We start from the raw sequence: 23484 nt of genomic DNA, 5'->3' as shown, positions 1-23484 counted from the left end.
GAGAGAGAGAGAGAGAGAGAGAGAGAGAGAGAGAGAGAGAGAGAGAGAGCGAGCCTCCAACCACCGTGTCAGCTCTCATGTAACAAGCATTCCCACATTCGTACAATTTTGATTGATAGCCAAACATAACACACACGCACACGCACGCACACATGCGTGCATACACCAACAAGCACACATAGTTGTAATTCAGGTGAAGGACACCTTAGGTGAACATCAGTCACGACATGACACTCACGTCTCATGCCTGACTTGACCTGATTTAGTCAGTGCAGAGGTTCAGTGGCTACGGTGAGCGCACACAAACCACTGCTACGGCTGCTGAGGCTGCTACCAAACACACACACACGGAACGTTGCACACGCACACTGCAGCCTGGGACCTTTCCAGTTACACAACTGGTGAATATGTTACAAGGAACATCTTAAATTGGTTACACTTTGAACTTTGTGTGCTCAATCTCTCTAACTCAGAGAAGCACAACGTTAACAGGGTCCTGTTTTATGTTTTCCACAGAGTCAATGGATCAGCTTTATTAAGAATGAAAGCACCTTAAACATGCCTCATCCATTGCGATGCAGGCGTCATAAACATGCTTCATTCATCGCGATGCAGGCTTTATAAACGCTTCATTCATTGCGATGCAGGCCCCCGTAGAGTTGCATCATTCTTTGTCAGGCCAGGCAGGCGGTCGTATCCTGACACCCTCTCGGTGTCACCTTGTCACTGGCAGCTGTGCTCCTCCGGCCGCCAGGTCTCCCCTCTGTCCTTGTAGGGGAGGCGCGGGGGTCAGGCGGGTTCACAGGGCTCTGGAGGCCATGAGACGAGACCCTTCTGCTGGGTGACCCACTGCTGGTATCTAGAGCTGCAACCTCTCTGCACCACCACCAAACACCACCAGCACCGTCACCACAGCGCCACCGTCACCACCACACCACCACACCACCACCACCGTCACCACCAAACACCACCAGCACCGTCACCACCACACCACCAAACACCACCAGCACCGTCACCACAGCGCCACCGTCACCACCTCACCACCACACCACCACCACCGTCACCACCACACCACCAAACACCACCAGCACCGTCACCACAGCGCCACCGTCACCACCTCACCACCGTCACCACCACACCACCAAACACCACCAGCACCGTCACCACAGCGCCACCGTCACCACCTCACCACCACACCACCACCACCGTCACCACCTCACCACCACACCACCACCACCGTCACCACAGCGCCACCACAGCGCCACCACCACACCACCAAACACCACCAGCACCGTCACCACAGCGCCACCGTCACCACCACACCACCACACCACCTCACCACCACACCACCTCACCACAGCACCACCACAGCACCACCACACCACCACACCACCACACCACCACCACCACCACACCACCACACCACCACACCACCGTCACCACCACACCACCACACCACCACCACACCACCACACCACCACACCACCGTCACCACCACACCACCACACCACCTCACCACCACACCACCACCACCGTCACCACCACACCACCTCACCACCACACCACCAGCACCGTCACCACCTCACCACCACACCACCAGCACCGTCACCACCTCACCACCACACCACCACCACCGTCACCACCACACCACCACACCACCACCACCGTCACCACACCACCACCACACCACCACACCACCACCACACCACCACCACCACCACACCACCACACCACCACACCACCACCACACCACCACACCACCACACCACCACACCACCACACCACCACACCACCACACCACTGCCAACACAGCCATCACCTCAGCCGTCAAGAACACCCTCCCCAACGTCGCACACATCATCCGCTTCACTTCAGTCACTTAGACCGGTTCAGTCAGCACAGACCAGATTGAGCCAGTTCCTCAGTATGCTTCTATTTCTCTCAGTGTGCGTAATGACGGTATATATGCAAGCATGTTTGTCTTCATTTAACCCGGTCATTCAGCCATGTCTCTCTCTCTCCCTCTCTCTCCCTCTCTCTCCCTCTCTCTCTCTCTCTCTCTCTCTCTCTCTCTCTCTCTCTCTCTCTCTCTCTCTCTCTCTCTCTCTCTCTCTCTCTCTCTCTCTCTCTCTCTCTCTCTCCTCTCTCTCTCTCTCTCTCCCGGTCCCCTCTCTCTGTCCCTCTCCTCTGTCTCCCCCCCCCCTCTCCCTTCCCATTCCTCCCAGTGTGTTCCCAGTACAGCCAGTCTTCCTGTTGATGCTGGCCTGGGTTACTCCTCCTCAGCTGGGGAGAACCAGCCAGCCTCCTGCTCCACCCCCTGCCTCGTCCGTCCCCTCCTTCTCCTCCACCCCCCTTCCTCTTCCACCTCTCCTCTGCCCACCCTACTTCCTCCTCCTCCTCCTCCTCCTCCTCTTCCTCCTCCTCCTCCTCCTCCTCCTCCTCCTCCTCCTCCTCCCCTTCCTCCTCCTCTTCCTCCTCCTCTTCCTCTTCCTCCTTCCCCTCTCCTCTTCTCTTCCTCCCCTTCCTCCTCCTCCTCTTCCTCCACCTCCTCCTCCTCCTCTTCCTCCTTCCCCTCTCCTCTCCTCTTCCTCCCCTTCCTCCTCCTCCTCCTCCTCCTCTTCCTCCTTCCCCTCTCCTCTCCCCTTCCTCCTCCTCCTCCTCCTCTTCCTCCTCCTCTTCCTCTTCCTCCTTCCCCTCTCCTCTTCTCTTCCTCACCTTCCTCCTCCTCCTCTTCCTCCACCTCCTCCTCCTCCTCTTCCTCCTTCCCCTCTCCTCTCCTCTTCCTCCCCTTCCTCCTCCTCCTCCTCTTCCTCCTTCCCCTCCTCCTCCTCTTCCTCCACCTCTTCCTCCTCCTCTTCCTCTTCCTCCTTCCCCTCTCCTCTTCTCTTCCTCCCCTTCCTCCTCCTCCTCTTCCTCCACCTCCTCCACCTCCTCTTCCTCCTTCCCCTCTCCTCTCCTCTTCCTCCCCTTCCTCCTCCTCCTCCTCCTCCTCTTCCTCCTTCCCCTCTCCTCTCCTCTTCCTCCCCTTCCTCCTCCTCCTCCTCCTTCTCCTCCTCCTCCTCCTCCTCCTCTTCCTCCACCTCTTCCTCCTCCTCCTCCTCTTCCTCCTTCCCCTCTCCTCTCCTCTTCCTCCCCTTCCTCCTCCTCCTCCTCCTCCTCTTCCTCCTTCCCCTCTCCTCTCCTCTTCCTCCCCTTCCTCCTCCTCTTCCTCCCCTTCCTCCTCCTCCTCCTCCTCCTCCTCCTCCCCTTCCTCCTCCTCCTCCTCCTCCTCCTCCTCTTCCTCCACCTCTTCCTCCTCCTCTTCCTCTTTCTCCTTCCCCTCTCCTCTCCTCTCCTCTTCCCTCTCTGCTTCCTCCTCCCCACTTCCTGTCTCGTATGTTCTGGGAGGTTCTGGGAGTGTTGTGAGTCTCAGCAAGGGACAAGGGCAGGTTATAATGTCCCTGTTTCTTCATTCCCTTTGGGTTTCTATGAGAGGGTTTACTAAGACACATTTAACCCGACCACCGCCCACAGTGCCTTTGTGTGTCTGTTGTTGTTGTGTGTGAGGACCGGGACTATCCTGGGCTGTACCCCACACCGCACCGTGGATCAGCTGCTCAGCACAAAGCCGGCGGCTCACAGGAGACGAGGCGCACCGTGTCATTTACTATGATGTGATGTCTGACACCGACGGCCCGCTCACACAGAACCACGCCCGGTCGGCCTTTACACTCGGTCGGCTCCGAGGGGATTACAGTCCCGTAGCCATGGCGATGGGGGGCCTGTTCACGTACAGTACACAGGTGGCAGCTGTAAGAGTCTGTACTGCATACTATGTAAACACTGGGGGGCTCCTCGGGGATACAGGTAGTAGCTGTACTAGTATGTACGGTATACTATGTCTCCAGGGGAGAGCTTGCTCATGTATGTAGGTCGTAGCTGGACCCGTTTGTACTTCTATCTAAACGTAAAAAGTATGTCCGTTTCTAAACTTGGATATTTCATGGACAGGTTTGAAGGATCATTTTGACTTTGGCTCTTTCATTGATCTCTGCTCTGACCTCAGTCTGATTATCCTGCTGTTTCCTGTGAAGCTTTTGGTATTTATTAGATTACAATACGATTACAGTGGCAGTTCAATTCATATCATTGTTTATCATTTTCATAATTTTATTAAGACTGAATTTATTTATAAAGGATCCCATCTGTTTCCCCCCTCTCTGTTTCTCCTTCATATTGGTTTCCTAGGGATGGTTTTTTATTATCCTTTATTTACCCAGGCAAGCAAATTAAGAACAAAATTCTTGTTTTCAAGGGCAGCCTGTTTATGACGTTAGCTTGACAGTCACTCATCTAACCAGGAGAAGGTTGTCCCAGGATGCTGTCCAGGGGAGACCTCTGTGTCCTGCCAGGGTCCCTACCTGGAGGGGGGGCTGACGTAGTATTACTGGGCTCTGGACGTCGTTCAGCCTATTAGAAACACAGACCCCATGTGGAAGTAATTATATTTTGTAAACGCTGCCCAGCATCAGCTCGGAGCGTGGGTTTAGAACCAGGAGGGACGTCCTCCTGAGCTCCGGTTCCCTCCGGTCCTCAGAGGACCAGAGAGCCACGGTTGTTTTCCGGAGGGCTGCGTCTGGGTTCCTGTTCCCGGGGTGACGTCAGGGCTGGCCGGCCGGCTGTGGTCTCATAAAGCTCTGTTTGTTTGCTCAGTCCGGTCAGACGACGGGCCAGGGGGCGGGGCCTGAGGAGTTGTTTTCGAGACAGGGTGAGGAGAGAGGGGTGGGGGGGGGCAGGGGGGTGTGGGGGTGTGGGGGTGGGGGTCAAAATGTGTGCACAGGGTAGAAAAACAAGTTGGGCCGCATTGACTAATGACCGTCTGTCTGCCTTCTCCTATTCAGCCAGGCGTTCACACACACTCACACACACACACTCACACACACACACACACACACACACACACACACACACACACACACACACACACACACACACACACACACACACACACACACACACACACACACACACACACACACTTATACACACACATGCCATCCACACACACACACACACATGCATGAACGCACACGCACACCATACACATTGGCACACAAACACATGCATGCATGCACGCACACACACACACACACACACACACACACACACACACACGCACACAACGGATGCACGCACGCACCACACACATTAGTATGCACACACACGGACGCCCATATCGACTATCACCCCGACACTCACATTCACACATGCACTGTCGTGCACACACAGACCCAGACACACAAACTCGAGTACGTGCTGGCAGACACGCATCCACATAGACAACATACACACTCTCAGACACTCACGTCTGGTGACACCCACACTCACACACACATTGAGATATGTGTGGAGCGGGCCCTCCCCTCCTGGTGATGTCATCGGGCCTCCTGGTGATGTCATCGGGCCTCCTGGTGATGTCATCACGGCCTCCTGACACCAGTGGTCAGGAGCGCTCAGGGACACCTCGGCTACTTACACTGATCACCTGTTTACACACGCTCCCCTTGTCTACCGCACGCACATACATATGCACACACACACACAACAAACACACACACACAACCCTCATGCACACACAAACCTTGGCGCACAACAACAAGCATGCACACACCAACACACCCACACAAACACACATGAACACACATACACAACACACACACACACACCTTCGCATACAACAAGCATGCACACACCACCACACACACACACACACACACACACACACACACACACACACACACACACACACACACACACACACACACACACACACACACACACACACACACACACTCACCCAGTCCCATTCAGACACACTGTGATTGAGTGCGTACGTGTGTGGTTTCCGCATTCAGGATTAGTCTTCATTCCTTTCAGTCTCGCTCAGGATTTACATGACAATTGACCTCCGGGAAGGCCTCCCCTCATCCTCCTCCTCCTCCTCCTCCTCTTCCTCCTCCTCCTCCTCATCCCCTCCTCTTCCTCCTCCTCTGCCTCCTCCACCTCCTTCCCCAACTCCTCCTTCTCCCCCTCTTCTTCCTCCTCCTCCTCCTTCCCCTCCTCCTCTTCCTCCCCCTCCTCCTCTTCCTCCTCCTTCCCCTCCTCTTCCTCCTCTACCTCCTCCTCCTCCTTCTCCCCCTCTTCTTCCTCCTCCTTCCCCTCCTCCTCTTCCTCCTCCTCTTCCTCCTCCTCTTCCTCCTCCTTCCCCTCCTCCTCTTCCTCCTCCTCCTCCTCCTGCTCTTCCTCCTCCTCCTCCTTCCCCTCCTCCTCCTCCTCTTCCTCCTCCTCCTCCTCCTGCTCCTCCTCCTGCTCTTCCTCTTCCTCCTCCTCTCCCTCCTCCTCCTCTATGATTCCCTTCCCTTCCCAGTCTCTCCTTCTCTATTTCTTTGCTCCATTTCTTCACTTTCCACTCTGTTGCGCAACCCTGCTCCTTCAGCTCAGCCAATCGGTGGGCCAGGCCAGGGGGAGTGCTGCTCGCTGCGCCGCCGCCCGTAGCGCCAATCAACGCAAACACAATGATTATTGAGAGCTAATGCAGAGCTACTGCAAAGCTAATTCATGCTAATGTAAAGCTAATGCGAAGCTAATCTAAACTCAATGTTAAGCGGATGACCTGATTAGGTAAATCAGTGCAGTGAATGTAAAGCTACCTCGGTGCTAATGTATGCTACTGTAGACCCGTGTCCTCCCTGTTCCCGCTCTCTGCCGTTCTCCAGCCTGGTTAGAGCTGCTGTTCTTACTAAAGATGTGAAGGGGGGGTCATGTAAACGGGGGCGTTGTGACCTGTGGCCCTTGCTACCGCAGGGTCACAGGTCAGCGGAAACAGCCTCCTCTCACTTTAAAACTGGCGACTCGACAGTGTTAATGATCTTCAGAGCCGAGGACGTTAACGCGGTGGACCGTGGAGGTGTACCCTGTGGTATATCTGTCTCACAATGTGCTCTGACCACCAGGTGAAACCTGACCCTGGTTTAGCAGCCTGAGTCGGTGCGCTCTGTCTGACGCTCTCAGGGCTGTCAGTGAAAGCAAGTTAGGTAACTACTACCAAGAAACAGTTCAATGACAACGAAAGATTAGAGGATTAACCGTGTTTACAGGCATTCATTTGGCAAGTCACGTTGTAGGGCTGCAGTGCGTCGATTGGCCACAGGGGGCGGCAGAGTGCGGTTGGTGCTGTTGGACTATGGAGTCAGTTTCCTGCCATAATTCAAACCTGAAAAAAAAAGTTTCAAAGGCTTGTAAGTCTGGGTTTGAAAACTCAACACCTTGTAAAAAAGGTTTTGCAACACTGAAAAAAGAGATTATAACCTGAAAAAAACTAAAACTAAAATTCAAACATCTGTAAACATGATCTTGTGTTCTATTTTATCTTCTTCATCATTTTCACCAACACATTTTCAAAGTTCAAACAATTTCACCAGCGCATTTGCAGAGTTTCAAATCTGTCACTATTCTAACAGTGTATTTCATTGTTGCCCGGTTTTGAAACCTTGTAAATGGGATTCTGCAAACAGGTGTTCATACATTGAGAAATACGTTTTGAAAGGTTGAATATTTAGTTTTAAAAACTTGTAAAGGTGTACGTTTACGACATTGCAACGTATTTTTTCAGAACTGGCTTTTCAGCACTGACTTTTCAGAGATTTGACCACACAGGCGCAAGCTTTGAGTCACGTGAATATTGGCAGTGTTCTGACGCCACTCGTTTTGAAACTCCTGACAGTCGAATCTGAAAAAGAAAAAACGTTCCTGGGGGCGGGACCATTTAGCTCTAAACCTATTGGTTGCTCTCGGCTGACGTACATTCCAATCACATGTGCCGTTCAACGGGCTGCGCGTGATTGACAGTGCTCTGCCGATGACACGAATAACAAGCAACTTTCGCGGTTGATTTTGATTTCCATTTTCTGGAACCATGGCTGTTTCCCAAAGTGAAGGCTGCAGCCTTGCTAGGACGCGTCCTTGCTAGTCGCGTCCTATGGAGATGAGACTCTTTGTAGGGTGTTCGAATTCTCAGTGGTCCACTACATAGTGGACTTAAAATAGGGTACATACGATGTTCCCTACATGTTACTCCCGTATACCACAATGCAATGCGGTTGTATTTTTCCAGGGGAGAAGAAGAAGCGTCTCCGGCTTGTGTTTAGAAATGTCAACAATTTATTTGGGATTTAACATTCAAAATTAATTAAAAAAAACTTGAACAAGGAAATGTAACATTCAACATCAATACAACCTCCAGCCCGGTTTGTTTAGATGATGTCGGCGCATCACGTCACACAAATACCAGGCGCATTTACTGACGCAAATGACGTTTAGAAATGTTAGGCGTAGTGTCCGAATTCTCGTTCCCTATTCCCTATATAGTGCACTATATCATGTACACTATATAGGGAATAGGGAACGATTTCGAACACAGCTTCTGGTTCCAGAAAATGGAAATCAAAATCAACCTCGAAAGTCGCTTGTTATTCGTGTCATCGGCAGAGCACTGTCAATCACGCACAGCCCGTTGAACGGCACATGTGATTGGAATGTACGTCAGCCGAGAGCAACCAATAGGTTTAGAGCTAAATGGTCCCGCCCCCAGGAACGTTTTTTTCTTTTTCAGATTCGACTGTCAGGAGTTTCAAAACGAGTGGCGTCAGAACACTGCCAATATTCACGTGACTCAAAGCTTGCGCCTGTGTGGTCAAATCTCTGAAAAGTCAGTGCTGAAAAGCCAGTTTTGAAAAAATACGTTGCAATGTCGTAAACGTACACCTTTACAAGTTTTTAAAACTAAATATTCAACCTTTCAAAACGTATTTCTCAATGTATGAACACCTGTTTGCAGAATCCCATTTACAAGGTTTCAAAACCGGGCAACAATGAAATACACTGTTAGAACAGTGCCAGATTTGAAACTCTGCAAATGCGCTGGTGAAATTGTTTGAACTTTGAAAATGTGTTGGTGAAAATGATGAAGAAGATAAAATAGAACACAAGATCATGTTTACAGATGTTTGAATTTTAGTTTTATTTTTTTTCAGGTTATAATCTCTTTTCAGTGTTGCAAAACCTATTTTACAAGGTGTTGAGTTTTCAAACCCAGACTTACAAGCCTTTGAAACTTTTTTTTTCAGGTTTGAATTATGGCAGGAAACTGACTCCATATTGGACCCGGTCCACAGAAAGGAGCGGACAGCTCATTAAATGTGTTAGGTCATTGACAGGAAGAGCCCCTGTGATTCTGCCGAGGGCAGCTGAAGTTGTTCAACTGTATAATTAGGAAGTAGATTAATTATAACAGCGTGGGAGGATGGAGGATTCATGGTATATTGTGTGAGCTTGGGAAAAGCAGTAGAAGACAAAATTGTCACCTTTGAGTGACGCCGTCATCGTGATTGATATCATACATTTTTATTGTGAAAAAAAGCTGGGGTTATTTATTAAGATTCTAAATACCATGAGTACATATTTCAGTAAAGTCACGCAAAATACTACATAATCAGATCTAAATCGAAACAATAAAAAGGTTTATTTGAATTACCACCCATATTCATCTGCAGTTCAGTTCACATCATATAAAATGGGACATGACAGAGGGAGTGGCACTCGGATCAATGGACCCCCTCCGTTAGGAAGCCTGGTTATTTGAAGAAAATGTCTTATATTACGATATTATACATTAATCTATTATATATTATAGTCATCATCAGCATCGGTGAGGTCGTAATGATGTCACAGAACCGTCCGGATCGGAGTGGGTGATCCTCCTCGCGCTGTCACCCTCTCACAGGCCCCCGTCCTCCTGACAACAGAGCACAGAGACAGCACCCGTGGGTGATCTGGAAACAATCTCACACGACTGGTAATGAACATCGACGCCCTGCCTGGTGTGCGCGTTGTAGCCCAGCCGCTAGACCCCTCCTCACCGCGACTGAGGAGGTCAAGGGCTGTGTGTGTGTGTGTGTGTGTGTGTGTGTGTGTGTGTGTGTGTGTGTGTGTGTCTGTGTGTGTGTGTGTGTGTGTGTGTGTGTGTGTGTGTGTGTGTGTTGCCTCGTCAGGTTGGAGTGTGCGGTGCTTGTCGTTGTGCGACGCACGAGTTACACTGGGGAAAAAAAACAAAAAGGTCAAAAAGAATGTAGGCCAATCGGATATTAAAGCAATCGCCCAAATCTCTCCTTAATCTTTAACCTGGATTGTTTCGGATAAGTAATTTCGCTGGAGAAACATTCAGCCGTGGCAGCCGTTAATATCTAATCCGCCGTTCCCGCCAAGCAACTTATTCACATGCGTGGAATAAATCATAGTTGGGCTCACTCGAAGCCAACAACACAACCCCAACGACCAGCTATCGATCCATTGGCTGTCCACGCTGTGATGTCATCAATATGAGACAAAACCCCTCCGTCACCAAAGTTTGATCGGCCACGGAGCAGATTTGTCGAGATGTCCAAACACTGAACAGACGCTAGCCCGCGGCGCAACACTCGCTAACGGCGTACAGCCTTGTCTGGCGGTTGGACCTCTTGGTATGGCTCACCAGCTAACCGTAGAACACAGCATGGTATAGCTTGCTGGTTAGCCCTAGCATGTCGCTATAGAGGAAGGCCAGCTTACAGCGCACCTCATTACATGGTCTTTTCACAGCAGTGCCTCGTTGCTGTGGTAGCACGGAAGCTAGTATGCTAACGGCATGCTGGCTTCCATGCTACCACAAACACGAGGCGCTGCTGTGAAAGGACCATGCAACGCTTTGCCTCGTTGCTGTTATAGCATCCCGTAGCATCCCGTTAGCATGCCAGCTAACGGCGGCGCGCGTCCCCTACCTCTGGCCTCTTGCGGCAGTCCCCGCAGATGCAGCCGATGCAGCCGTTGACCACCTGGATGCCCAGGAGCACGGTCTGCAGCGTGCCCATGGCCAGAATGATGAAGAACAGGCCCACGTGCCACTCCACCGCATTCTTAGGGAGCTCGCACATGGTCCACAGCGTCTGGTTACCCAGGTAACCGGACCTGGGGGAGGGAGGGGGAGAGAGAGAGAGAGGGAGGGGGAGAGAGAGAGGGAGAGCAGGGCAGGATGGGACGGGACACAGAGAGTGAGGAAAGGGTTCAGATACTGACTTGGGCACGGTACGGATAGTGTGAGTGCGCCCTCAGAGAAACGCACACACAGGACAAGAGCACACACACTGACACCTAAAAGTGTAAACACACTCACACACTGACCACTACAGGTGTAAAAACTCACACACTGACACCTAAAGGTGTAAACACACACACACTGACCACTACAGGTGTAAACACACACACACTGACCACTACCGGTGTAAACGCACACACACTGACCACTACAGGTGTAAACACACACACACTGACACCACAGGCGTAAACACATACACACACACACACACACACACACACACTGACCACTACAGGTGTAAACGCACACACACTGACCACTACAGGTGTAAACACACACAAACTGACACCACAGGTGTAAACACACACACACACTGACCACTACAGGTGTAAACACACACACACACTGACACCTAAAGGTGTAAACACACACACACTGACCACTACAGGCGTAAACACACACACACACTGACGCGTACAGGCGTAAACACACACACACACACATACACTGACACCTACAGGTGAACGTGAACACTCACACACTGACACCTGCAGGCTTCTTGGGACACTCCCACATCAGAGGTCACTTGAGCTAATTAACTTCTGAAAGGGCTTGTGATTGGCTAATCATCGTCACACACAGGTAGGGGGGTTGGTTGCTGGTTCAATTCTCGGCTGGGGTAGTCGGTGCATTAGTGGGAAAGTATTGCGCTCACCCACACAGGACGAAGAGTTCAGAATGTGTCTTCTTCTTCTTCACATCAGAATGACAACTGAATTTATTATTTGTTCGTTGCCGAGCAGTTTGCTCCGCTGACAAGACCGCACACAAGTACCACTCACGTTGCAGGGGTATCGAACGGGTACTCCCACGCGCCGCCAGCCACCTGACACTTCGGCCCGACGGCCAGGCCTGCACTGGCCACACTGGTGCAGTAGAGGGCGCCAAGCAGCCCGAAGCAAGACGAGAACACGGAGTTCAGCATCTGCCACACGGGGGAGGAAACAAGCAACGTTCATGAGATTGTGTTTGAACGTATTGGACGATTTAAGTTATTCCAGTAACTGGAGGCCAACCTCTCCTCCCTCCTCCTCCCTACACAACCTCAACTTGCTGTTCTTATTATGGAACATTCCACTGTGATAGAATTCAAGGTTGGTGATACTAAAAACCCCTCCCTGTATTTGATATCAGTTACAGTTTATTGCGCTGCTGGAACAATCAATTAATTGATTGGAATGTTCCATCTGGGTGATACGGACAGGTGATGCATGCTGACGTCACCACGGTTACCTGGGCGATACTGATTCAATGCTTTAATAACTGTAGGCCTACTTACCCGGCAGCGGTTACCACAGCAACCGTTTCCACAGCAACCCTTGCCCCCAGCCCTGATAGCAGAACAAGTGGGGCACAGTATCTGAGGAGATGAACACAAATATGAATGAATTAATAATATTCATATCAATCGAATAAATCAAACAGAATAGCCCCTCTTCCTGTACGGGAACTGAGTTCTGAAGCCTCATATGGAGAGAGGAACAGAACAACCCCCCATGGCAAAGTACAACACATGCAATGTGTGTGTGTTTGTATGTGTATATAAAAGTGTACCTGTGTGTGTATGTGTGTGTGTGTGTGTGTGTGTGTGTGTGTCTGTAAGTGTGTGTAATAGAGTTTGTATCTGTGTGTGTGTGTGTGTGTGTGTGTGTGTGTGTGTGTGTGTGTGTGTGTGTGTGTGTGTGTGGGCCTGCATGTGGTCTTATCTCTGGCCGTTAATCATTAGGCCGGTTATGATACTCAGAGAGAAGGTAGGGCCGTCATAAAGCAGAACTGTCTCTCTGTTCCCCGGCCTGCTGCTCCACGCTGCAGGGTATATAGACGCACTCTGGCTCCATAAATAACTCATATTTGAGTCTTGCAAATATGTTATCTTACAGGCCCCTAATCAACCTTTAAACTGTGTGTGTGTGCGGACAGATAGGTCACGAGAGAAAGAGAGAGAAAGGCAGGAATAGCAAGAGAGATTTTTGATCAGTCTGTTGAGGTATCATAAAGTAGCTGCTACTATATGATACCACAACAGCCTTTGTTCAAACACGGTCTTGATGCTAAGCATCATATTGCGTTCCAACTTATACCCCTCTGAGATCGCCTTCAACGCATGGTTTGAGGGAATCGATGGTATCGAGTACACAAAGCGTAAAATATCAACAACAATATTACCTGTTTTGTCTATATAGCAACAAAAGGTACATTTCAAGATGAATAGATAAATCAAAACTGTACTTATAACTTACGCACGTATAACTTTGTTTACTAAATTCACACAAACTAGTCTCGTGTTTCACTCTCTTTTACATATGATCTGTATACTCTATTATCCACTTTGGTACATAAACATATACGCAGAAGGTATTCATCCCCCCCCCCTCACACACTCACACACACACACGATAACATACTGTGACCCCTAACACCCATATTTACACCAATTAAAGAAACACGTAAACATAACCGCAGTAGTGAAGTGGTGGCGATGGTAGTGTTGATGATGGTGTTGGTGATGGTGTTGGTGATGATGGGAGTGGTGGTGGTGATGGTTGTGGTGGTGGTGAGTGTGGTGGTGGTGAGTGTGGTGATGATGGTAGTGAAGTGGTGGTGATGGTAGTGAAGTGGTGGTGATGGTAGCGGTGATGAGGGTGGTGGTGACGGTAGTGATGGTGGCGGTGTTGATGAAGATGGTGGTGGTGGAGGTGATCGTGGTGGTGTTGGTGATGACGATGGTGATGGTGGTAATAACGGTGATGGTGGCGGTGATGTGTGAGGGTGAAGGGTACTTACGAAGAGCCCCCCTCCGATCAGCCCCCCCATGAGCCAGACCTGCAGGGAGATCTCGCTGTTTTCCCGCGGCTCGGCGTTGGGGAAGAACAGCAGCAGGTTGGCCACCATGCAGATCAGCGCGCTGGGCAGCAGGATGAGCCCCACCAGGCGAGCACATTTCCCCGTACAGCACATGTCCTCAGCCGGTGCGTCTGTGTCTGTGTGTCTGTGTGTGTGTGTGTGTCTGCGTGTGTGTGTGTCTGTGTGTCTGTGTGTCTGCGTGTGTGCGTGTGTGTGTGTGTTTGTGTCTGAGTGTGGGTCTGTGTGTCTCCGTCGAAGGCCCCCTGTATGCCGACCGCTCGCCACTCCTCCGACAGCAGAGAGGGAAATCAGGAAGTAGAGGAGAACCAAAACAAGAAGGAGGAGACGCGGAGACGAGGTGACGAGGAGACGAGGACACGAGGACACGAGGAGACGGGGCCGTAGCACCGCGAGTGTGTCTGAGTGTCGGCGCAGGCGGGGTGAGGGTGGGGGTGAGGGTGGGGGTGAGGGCGGGCTGGGGAGGGGTGTAGCAGATTGAGTTCCGAGCGCACCACTGTCCCCAACGCAAACACTAGGTCACACACACACACACACACACACACACACACACACACACACACACACACACACACACACACACACACACACACACACACACACACACACACACACACCCACGCATCGAAAGTCAAACACGGGGACTAGCCTTCCTGGGTGTGTGTGTGTGTGTGGGGGGGGGGGGGGGGCAAAGGCCAACACAATGAAGAGCCGTGTTGTCCAATCATCACCTCCGACATCGCCGCCGCTTTTATTAACGTCTTGGAAGTATGCCGTCAATATGGCACTAAAATATAAAACCAAACAATTACACATGTTTGGTATTTCAAACGTTCTATTTACGAACCTCTCCGATGTGGACTGAGCGGAGAGGGGTGGCGCTCTGCAGATCGCCCTTTGGTTCCTGGCGGCGACCAGCGATCGATCGGTTGATTTATCACCTAATACCTAATGCTAACCGAGGCAAGGGCTGGGCCCTAGATTGGGATTGACCTTTGGCTTTGACCGAGAAGCCCTTCCTGTTATCGGACAGATAGGGCACGGCCTTAATGAAGAGGAACGGGAACCTTGGCTTTATAGACACATACATTTAGCTATATCTATGTAAATAGATTTAGATACATAGATATAGCGATAGGCTTATATATATATATATATATATATATATATATATATATATATATATATATATATATATATACATATGTACATAATATATATATCTATAAATATCAGTATTTAATAGTCAATAATGTTAGTAGTGATGTAATGATAGTGAGTTAATAATTGACTGTTATTACTAAACTTTTTTTGTTAAGGTTAATAAGTATTTTAAATAATATTATATTGCTTAAGATATATATAGCATTGTGAGAGTGTGTGGATGATGGCTGGTTGAAGCAGCCGAGGCTGACTGACTCTGGGGCTGGGTGAGGATGTACACCTGGGGTGCGTTGAGGTAATCAATGTGCAACAGGTAAAACCAACCATCACCACACACACTCGGAGAGAGAGAGAGGTGCAGAGTTGGACGTTGTTGTTTCCGTCCACCGAGGTGACGCCACCACCCCGCGCGGGGTGGCGGCGGTGGGGTCGAAGCCCGTTTATCGTCAGGTGTTCAGATAATGAACTGGCCTGGGGTCCAGTTCTCCCATGCGGGAGCTCTCCCTCTCAGGATGTGCGCTGATGGCTGCTCCCCGTCCCTCATTCCTGCTGTTTAACATCCACCGAGAATAAACGGTTTTTTCTTAACCTATTCCCTGGTCGACCACCCTCCTCTCCCAATAGGCCTGACCGACATCTCGCTGGAATTTACATGATTTTATGTTCATGTTTTTCAATTTTCTTTTTTATATTGTGACCTATCAAACAAATATAGTTTGGATTATAAGGCAACCCTACTTGTACGAATGTGTATTTTCAATCCGATTCAACTTTGTTTATTTGATTGATTTCATTGATACAAACGGATTCGATCAAGGTGGCCGGCCGGTCCCCATCCCGAACCGAGCTCCCACCACCGCCTCCCAGCCCCTTGGCGTTGAACCAACAACGCACCGAGGCTGGCAGCGCCTCGTCCGGAGGCAGAATGTGGGACATCTCACGGAATGATTAACCTCACATTAACCCCATTCCTACCCCGCAGCACGGCTCCACAGGAAGACCCGGGAGACCACTGAACCACGGACATGGCAGCTCAGGCCATAGGTATTGTTACTTTGATTGTCGTTCTGGTTTATGATTATGTCCGTCTGTCTTGCCTCGTTCTCTCGGTCAGGGCCTGTCTCCTAATCCATCTACTATGCGGTGTTGTTTTAATCCGGGGACTGTGCACACATTAAAACTAACCGAACACCCTCAGCTTTCCATTACGTTCCCTATTTGTGAAACGTGTAGCCTTTACGTGTACTAGAGTGTTTAATGTGTTGCACTCATGCACATTCTGCGTCCTCCGACTTTAGATCTGATCAGAGTGAAGGAACTCGTTGCAAAGTGTTTGGAGGCGCGGAAAATGGCTTACTGTCCGTACAGCAAGTTCCCCGTCGGTGCCGCCATCCTGACAGCAGATGGCGCCATAATCACAGGTAACGTGGGTCCCCCAGACGGGCCTGTAACTCAATGTAATCCCAAATTAAATAAAGAAACCAAGCGTGTGTTGGATGTTGTTTTTCCAGGTTGTAACGTGGAGAACGCCTCCTACGGGCTGACGGTGTGTGCTGAGCGGACCGCCATTCAGAGGGCGGTGGTGGAGGGACACAGGTCGTTCACGGCCATCGCTGTCACATGGTGAGGTGCCGGGCGTCACCTGAGTTTAAAACCGTTGGGTTTGATGATGATTATTCATAGTCCTTCTCCTCTCCTCTTCCTCCCCTCCTCCCTCCCTCTGTCCACCATCCCGCCCTCCCCTCTTCCCTCTTCCTCCCCTTATCCCCCTCTCTCCCTCCTCCCTCCCCTCTCCCTCCCCTCCCTCCCTCTCTCCTCCTCCCCTCTCCCTCCCCTCCCTCCCTCTCCCCTCTCCCTCCCCTCCCTCCCTCCCTCCCTCTCTCCCCCTCCCTCCCTCCCTCTCCCCTCTCCCCCCCTCCCTCCCTCCCTCCTCCTCCTCCCCTCTCCCCCCTCCCTCCCCTCTGTACAGCGACATTAAGGACCACTTCGTGGGTCCGTGCGGGGCGTGTCGCCAGGTTCTCATGGAGGTGAGGGGGGACACAGAGGGGGGGGGGGGGGGGGACACAGAGGGTGGGGGGGGACACAGAGGGGGGGGGGGACACAGAGGGGGGGTGGGGGGGACACAGAGGGGGGGGGGGGGGGACACAGAGGGGGTGGGGGGGGACACAGAGGGGGGGGGGGGGGGACACAGAGGGGGTGGGGGGGGACACAGAGGGGGTGGGGGGGGACACAGAGAGGGGGGGGGGGGTGAGGGCTTCACTCACCCTAACAGGAACGTAAATAAACTCTATATCAGATACTGTAGTAGAAGACGTAATGACAATTTAAAAGAGATTATGATATTTTTTGTTAAGTATGCAAATAAATACGACAAAATACATCAATAGACGCAGTCAAAATGAAATGCCTCCACCACATTAACATACATTATATATAATAGAGCAGATGTTTTATATCCATCCCCCCCCCCCCCCCCCCCATCTCTGTGTCCCCCCGGTCTAGTTCGGGGGCCAGTGGGTGGTCTACCTCACCAAGCCCGACGGGTCGTACAAAGAGACCAGCCTGGAAGAGCTGCTGCCCCTCCCCTTCTCCCCCCGCCACCTGGGGAAGGACTGACCCGTCTGTCTGTCTGTCTGTCTGTCTGTCTGTCTGTCTGTCTGTCTGTCTGTCTGTCTGTCTGTCTGTCTGTCCCTCTGTCTGTCTGTCTGTCTGTCTGTGCTCTCTTGAATAGTTAACATTAGGAAGTCAATGATTGTTTTGTAATGATCATTTGTTGCATAATCAATCCAAAGCAAAGGTTGATTTGTTATTATATTATTTTATTATAGTTGTGTGTCTGTTGAAGAAATAATTAATTAAAAATGTTTGTCTGTTTTTGTTTTATTTTTCGTTACACGTAGAATTTTTAAAGCATCAATTGTTATCTTGATGATGAATGGCCTCTTTAACTGTTTGTGCACTGTTTAATAAAATATGATTTGACCACCGAAAATAAATAATATGTTGTACATTCTAATTAAATTGAGCAGTGCGCCTATTTCATTTAAAATACACAATATAACATAATATATTCTCTAAATAATATAAAAATAAATAAATAGAACCGTAAAACGTCAAAACAAGTGTCACGTTGTTCAAGTGGGCGTGGTGTGAATCAGTTTCCGGAAACATGGAGGCTGTCGTGAGTGATGTTGTGGCTCCGGAAGACCTTATAGTAAGTCTTTAACCGCGTCCCATCTTTACATTCGAGGCTTTTATCAAATTAAATAGTTATATGATGCCGTTATGAAGACATATGGTCGGGATTAAGGCGGATATCGCCCGGGATTAGGAGGTTTCTAAAGGCTCCGTGGTGGTCCCCGAAACCAGTAACGATGACGTAACTATTCCCTTCATCTGCGCACTTTAATAATTGATATCTCAACACTATAAGTGACCTTAAAACATAACAAGTCATCTATGTATCACTCCTCTTCTCACTAGTTCCAGTTGGTTTTCACATACAGTTTAACTTGTTTGAGTCCGCGAGTCATCATTGTTGACTAACTACTAACTATTTCGATTACTTCTAAATGGTAAATGCGTGAATCGTCTTCAACCGCCTAAGTAAAAGCCTTTGTTTGTGTTTAACTACCAGAGTAAAAGCCTTTGTTTGTGTTTAACTACCAAAGTAAATGCCTTTGTTTGTGTATTGTGGTTCCAGAAGTTCGAGAAGAAGTATAAAGCAGAGGAGCAGAAGGGCTCCGTGTCCAAAGACACCAAGTTCGAGTACGCCTGGTGTCTGATCAGGAGCAAATACACCGCCGACATCAAGAAGGGGGTGGTGCTCCTGGATGGTGGGTGGTGGTGGTGGGGAATACATTCACATCAAGCAGACGCTTCTATCCAGAGCGACTTACAATAAGTACATTTGTCAGAAGAAAGGGAAACAACAATATATTTGCTGTCGGTACAGTAAGGGTGCTCATAGAACCAAGTGCCAAGCACTAACCATCACTAGGTTAACCCATTCCCCTTAGACAACAAAGATAGATAGGATACGATGCTACACGCTATGAACTATTTTTAAGTGCCAGGTCGTACAACATACAATAAGTGCGTACATTAAGTGCCAGAATAATGTGTGTAATCCATGTATTACTATCATTGCCATACAATATAAATTGTAAGATAAAGTTATCTTCGTATTAATCGTGTAGATGTCAATTATAGTGTTTCTGTTATGTTTTTCTTTTTAGGAGGAGACCAGATTTCTGAAAGAAAGACTGGGACTTCTTTAGTTTTGCTTTCAATATATATATATACATAAATATATATATATACCTGATTTCTGAAATTAATAAAAAAAGCTATATTTACATTTAGATAATTACTATCATGGTAAATGTAGTACTGTAACGTCAGTCAAATATTGGGCAGCACATGCCCAACCGTTTACTATGATGTGTTTGAAGGGGAAATCCGGTATAAAATAGATCTGGGATATGTTTGGTATAATAACGAGTTGGAATGTTCGTTTGGGAGCAAAAAGGCGCATATAGACGCATTCTTAAGTTGGTTGTTTTACAGATTCTAACAAAACGCTATAAACTTTGAACGATTGGGGTTGTCTCATGGTAAGAACGAAATCTCTATTTTAAACCACTTACAAGGCTAGAAGTAATCCGACACTTCTTAAGGGTCAAAACAAAACTTTTATAACTTTATTAAAAATGACATTTTATGCGTACAATACCATCAGTAGTTCACCCGTCGACGCCATCCTGTCTTCAAGACTCGATAGGTAGATTGGCGAACACAGAGCTTGTGTGTTGTTGATGGATGTCACAAGCTCTGTGTTCGCCAATCTACCTATCGATTCTTAAAGACAAGATGGATTTAGTTTTTACCATGAGGCATGCCCCCATCGTTCCAAGTTTATAGCGTTTTGGTAGAATCTGCTAAAAAGAGCCAATTTAAGAATGCGTCTATATGCGCTTTTTTGCTGACAAACGAACATTCCAACTCGTTATCAAACCAAACATATCCAAGATCCATTTTACACCGGATTTCTCCTTTAAGTTTAAAACCATACAGTGTAGGTCTGACCGGGGAATGGTTGCATTGTATGGATTGTATTGATATTACAGTATTGTATGGATTGCCTGTTTATGATCGGTCTTAATGTAGAAATCCGATGCACAGAGCAGCCAATCATCATGCCACAAGTAACCTTGACTGATCAGCCTATCTTGTATCCATGGTTACAGTGACGTGGCCAAACCTTGAAGCCCAATCAACCGCCCTCTCTCACATGTCTACTGTGCATTGTTTTACTTTTACAACCTTTTTATTTCCAGAGCTGGTGCTGAAAGCGAGCAAGGACGACTCCCGCGACTTCCTGTTCTACCTGGCAGTGGCCAACTACCGGCTCAAGGTGTGAGCGCTGTTAATGCAGCACTAGACTTTATACCTGGCCGGGTTAGGCCGGCTTTATGATTCCTCGTATTCTCTTAGCCAATATGTTTCGTAAACAATTGACCGTTGACTATTAACGACAGACACAGTTAAGATGTGATCATTTCTCGGTGTAAATGTGGTGATTGTGTCCGCTGAACCCTGAGGTGAAAGGAGGGATTACACGTCATTAATGGGTATCTGGGGTTATGTATTAAAGAGGTGGGCTGAGGTGATGTTGGCTAGGGGGAGGATAAACATTGATGTGGACTCACTCGGCTCCTCTCGGCTTGGAGTCGGCGTCATTTCTGCTGTTCGTTTGAATCATATATCGTCAATAAAGTTTCGTTTTGATTTTGTCCCTCTCTCCCCACCGTCCCTCGGCTGTAGGACTATGAGAGGGCCCTGAAGTACATCCGCACGCTGCTGAGGAACGAGCCAGGGAACACGCAGGCTCTGGAGCTGCAGACGCTCATCGAGAAGGCCCTGAAGAAGGGTCCGTCCACACTCAAACACCTGGGCTGGAGACACATTCATCCTTCAGGAGATCCGGCCCAGACGCAGTACACACAATACAACGTAGATTAAACGCAACATGAAGGACTGAGGGCTGTATGTCAAGACGACGTGCAATGCAGTAATAACATTGGAAAAGAATAGTACAGGTATCAGTTAAAACATCTACAGCCTCTGATAGTTTGTGCCTCCCCTATGTTTCACATGGATGTAGAGGATTGTAGAGTGACTGGGTCTTGTAGTTGACTAGGTGACTAGCGGCTGTCAAACACTAGTGATGTCAAACTCTAGGGACCGGGAAACTCTAGGGACCATCAAACTCTCGGGGCCGTCAAACTCTAGGGACCATCAAACTCTAAAGGGGCTTGCTCTTACGCTCTGCTGTGTGGTTAGGCTATCATCCAGCTCAAGGCCAGATAAGTGCTAAATGGTTCCAGCTACGTAAACGAGAGCCTGACTGCCAGACTAGCATTTGCATGCAGAGACAGGGCTGCTATTGGACGTGGATTGAGTCATGAATTCAAACGATTGGTGTCTGTTCTTTGTCATCCCCAGATGGACTGGTTGGCATAGCGATCTGCAGCGGGATCGGTCTGGGCGTGGCCGGGTTGGCCGGGCTCATCGGATTGGCCGTCGCAAAAGGAGCCAAATCGTAGAAGTTAAGCTCGGTCTTGGTTTTTGTTTTCCTTTTTCCATAGAGAAGCACCCAGAAGGTTTCTCTCTGTAATTACCATAATTAAACATTCATGGCTTCCATCTGTTGGGGAAAAGCTGAAAGAGTTTCTTTGTTTAACTCAATCTGCGCTGTGATTGGTGTGTTCACTAAATCGGGGGAGGAGTCCTAGTATACTACGATTTGAATCACGTTGATGTGAACTATGGAGTGCGTTTGTAATAACCGCATGAATCATTTAAACATGGCCGTCCCATATTCATGACCCACTTTTGTATGTTTCAAAAGCCTTCGATATGCAGCGCCCGCTCATCATCTGATTAACAGTGTAAATCATTTCAGGGGGTGTTAAGGAATCTGGTTTACTGATCAGAAGAGAACAGCCTTTAAGATGTAAACAGGATGTTGGTTGAAGACCTTGCAGGTGCAATTCATTTGTTTTGGTGTGTTAGTTTTCTTTACTGTGCGGGGAACATGGTAACTATATTAAGAGGGCATTGATGGGGAACATGGTAACTATAGAAACTATGTTAAGAAGGCATTGATGGGGAACATGGTAACTATAGAAACTATGTTAAGAGGGCATTGATGGGGAACATGGTCACTATAGAAACTATGTTAAGAGGGTAACGACTTCGCTCAGGGAGGAAGGTCAACACGCTAAAGTTTGATCTAAATGCCAAAAGTAATTAATAGTTTTCTTGGAGGACCTTGTGTGTCAGGGCAGATATGTATGTTGTGTATAAGTTGTATATGTTGTCTGTCTGTCCGGTGGGCAAGGTCAAGTATGAGACACACAAGTCCGACTTATATTTTATGTTCTTTGTAATTAAATGTCTAACCATAAGATATGTTGATAGTTACCGATTTGTTTATCATCTATTTAAATGGAGCACACCTGTTCAGTTAATAAAATCATTCATTAAAACAAAAAGGGTCTTGGGGAATGATTGAGGTGAAAGGTAGGGCTGAGGCCTTCTGCTGTCGGAGTTCAAAGCGACGCTACGAACCGATAAAGTGAGGAAACTGTTGGAACGTTTTCAACGGTTTTTGTTTATTTTGCAGGATAGAGGTCCAAACTCTTTACTGAGCGTGATGGTAGAAGGGAACGCGGTTCGATGCCCACGTGTCAACGGCCCATTGAGGCTGTGGGCCGTTTCCGGTGGCGTAGTTTAGACTTTTAACGGTTAACTAACGGCAGCGTTGGTTCTGACCCGCGTGGGCGAACCAGGAATCAAAACACATGATGTTCCACTCGGTAACCGTGGGTGACGGGTGCAGAGGTTCCCTTTCCCCACACCGTCCCAGTAAGAACTCACCGGCCACTGCTCCAAGTCCAGTTTATAATTCACATATTGCCTTTTAATCATCAGTTGTTTGTCTCTGACTTCATCCCCGCTTCCTGCTTCGGTCATTTGTGACGACAATTCATCAGATCTCATCACGATTATCGTGGATTCTGCCTGATAGGTCCTATCAGCTAAAAACGTGCCCAGTTGCCGGGGCGATAAAAAAGCCGTACAAATTGACCTCGAAAGGTGTAAGGTTATGTGCATCACAACTGGAAGGCTGTGGAGGGGATCTGTTGGGGGTTATCTGTGTGTGT

At 48.9% G+C, this 23484-nt stretch overlaps 3 protein-coding genes across 3 annotated transcripts; 2 read left to right on the top strand and 1 right to left on the bottom strand.

The window, feature by feature from the left end:
• Window positions 1-8678: 8678 nt before the first annotated feature.
• Window positions 8679-14502, bottom strand: tm4sf5 (transmembrane 4 L six family member 5). Its single transcript, XM_056575605.1, has 5 exons — window positions 14012-14502; window positions 12507-12587; window positions 12010-12152; window positions 10854-11040; window positions 8679-9832 (listed from the first exon to the last, which is right to left on the bottom strand). The coding sequence occupies exons 1-5, from the start codon at window positions 14183-14185 to the stop codon at window positions 9815-9817; spliced, it is 603 nt and encodes a 200-aa protein (XP_056431580.1). The 5' UTR covers window positions 14186-14502; the 3' UTR covers window positions 8679-9814.
• A 1627-nt stretch (window positions 14503-16129) lies between these two features.
• On the top strand, window positions 16130-18262 carry zgc:103586. The gene is made up of 5 exons (XM_056575611.1): window positions 16130-16297; window positions 16552-16674; window positions 16765-16876; window positions 17223-17280; window positions 17756-18262. The coding sequence occupies exons 1-5, from the start codon at window positions 16279-16281 to the stop codon at window positions 17867-17869; spliced, it is 426 nt and encodes a 141-aa protein (XP_056431586.1). The 5' UTR covers window positions 16130-16278; the 3' UTR covers window positions 17870-18262.
• A 125-nt stretch (window positions 18263-18387) lies between these two features.
• fis1 (fission, mitochondrial 1) lies at window positions 18388-22836 on the top strand. Its single transcript, XM_056575610.1, has 5 exons — window positions 18388-18467; window positions 18957-19089; window positions 20593-20669; window positions 21080-21185; window positions 21761-22836. The coding sequence occupies exons 1-5, from the start codon at window positions 18423-18425 to the stop codon at window positions 21859-21861; spliced, it is 462 nt and encodes a 153-aa protein (XP_056431585.1). The 5' UTR covers window positions 18388-18422; the 3' UTR covers window positions 21862-22836.
• The last annotated feature ends 648 nt before the right edge of the window (window positions 22837-23484 follow it).

This window comes from Gadus chalcogrammus, chromosome 17, assembly GCF_026213295.1.
Source record: "Gadus chalcogrammus isolate NIFS_2021 chromosome 17, NIFS_Gcha_1.0, whole genome shotgun sequence".
Taxonomy (NCBI): domain Eukaryota; kingdom Metazoa; phylum Chordata; class Actinopteri; order Gadiformes; family Gadidae; genus Gadus; species Gadus chalcogrammus.
The sequence above is the reverse complement of the archived record's forward strand: the minus strand, read 5'-3'. Positions and strand labels throughout refer to the sequence as shown.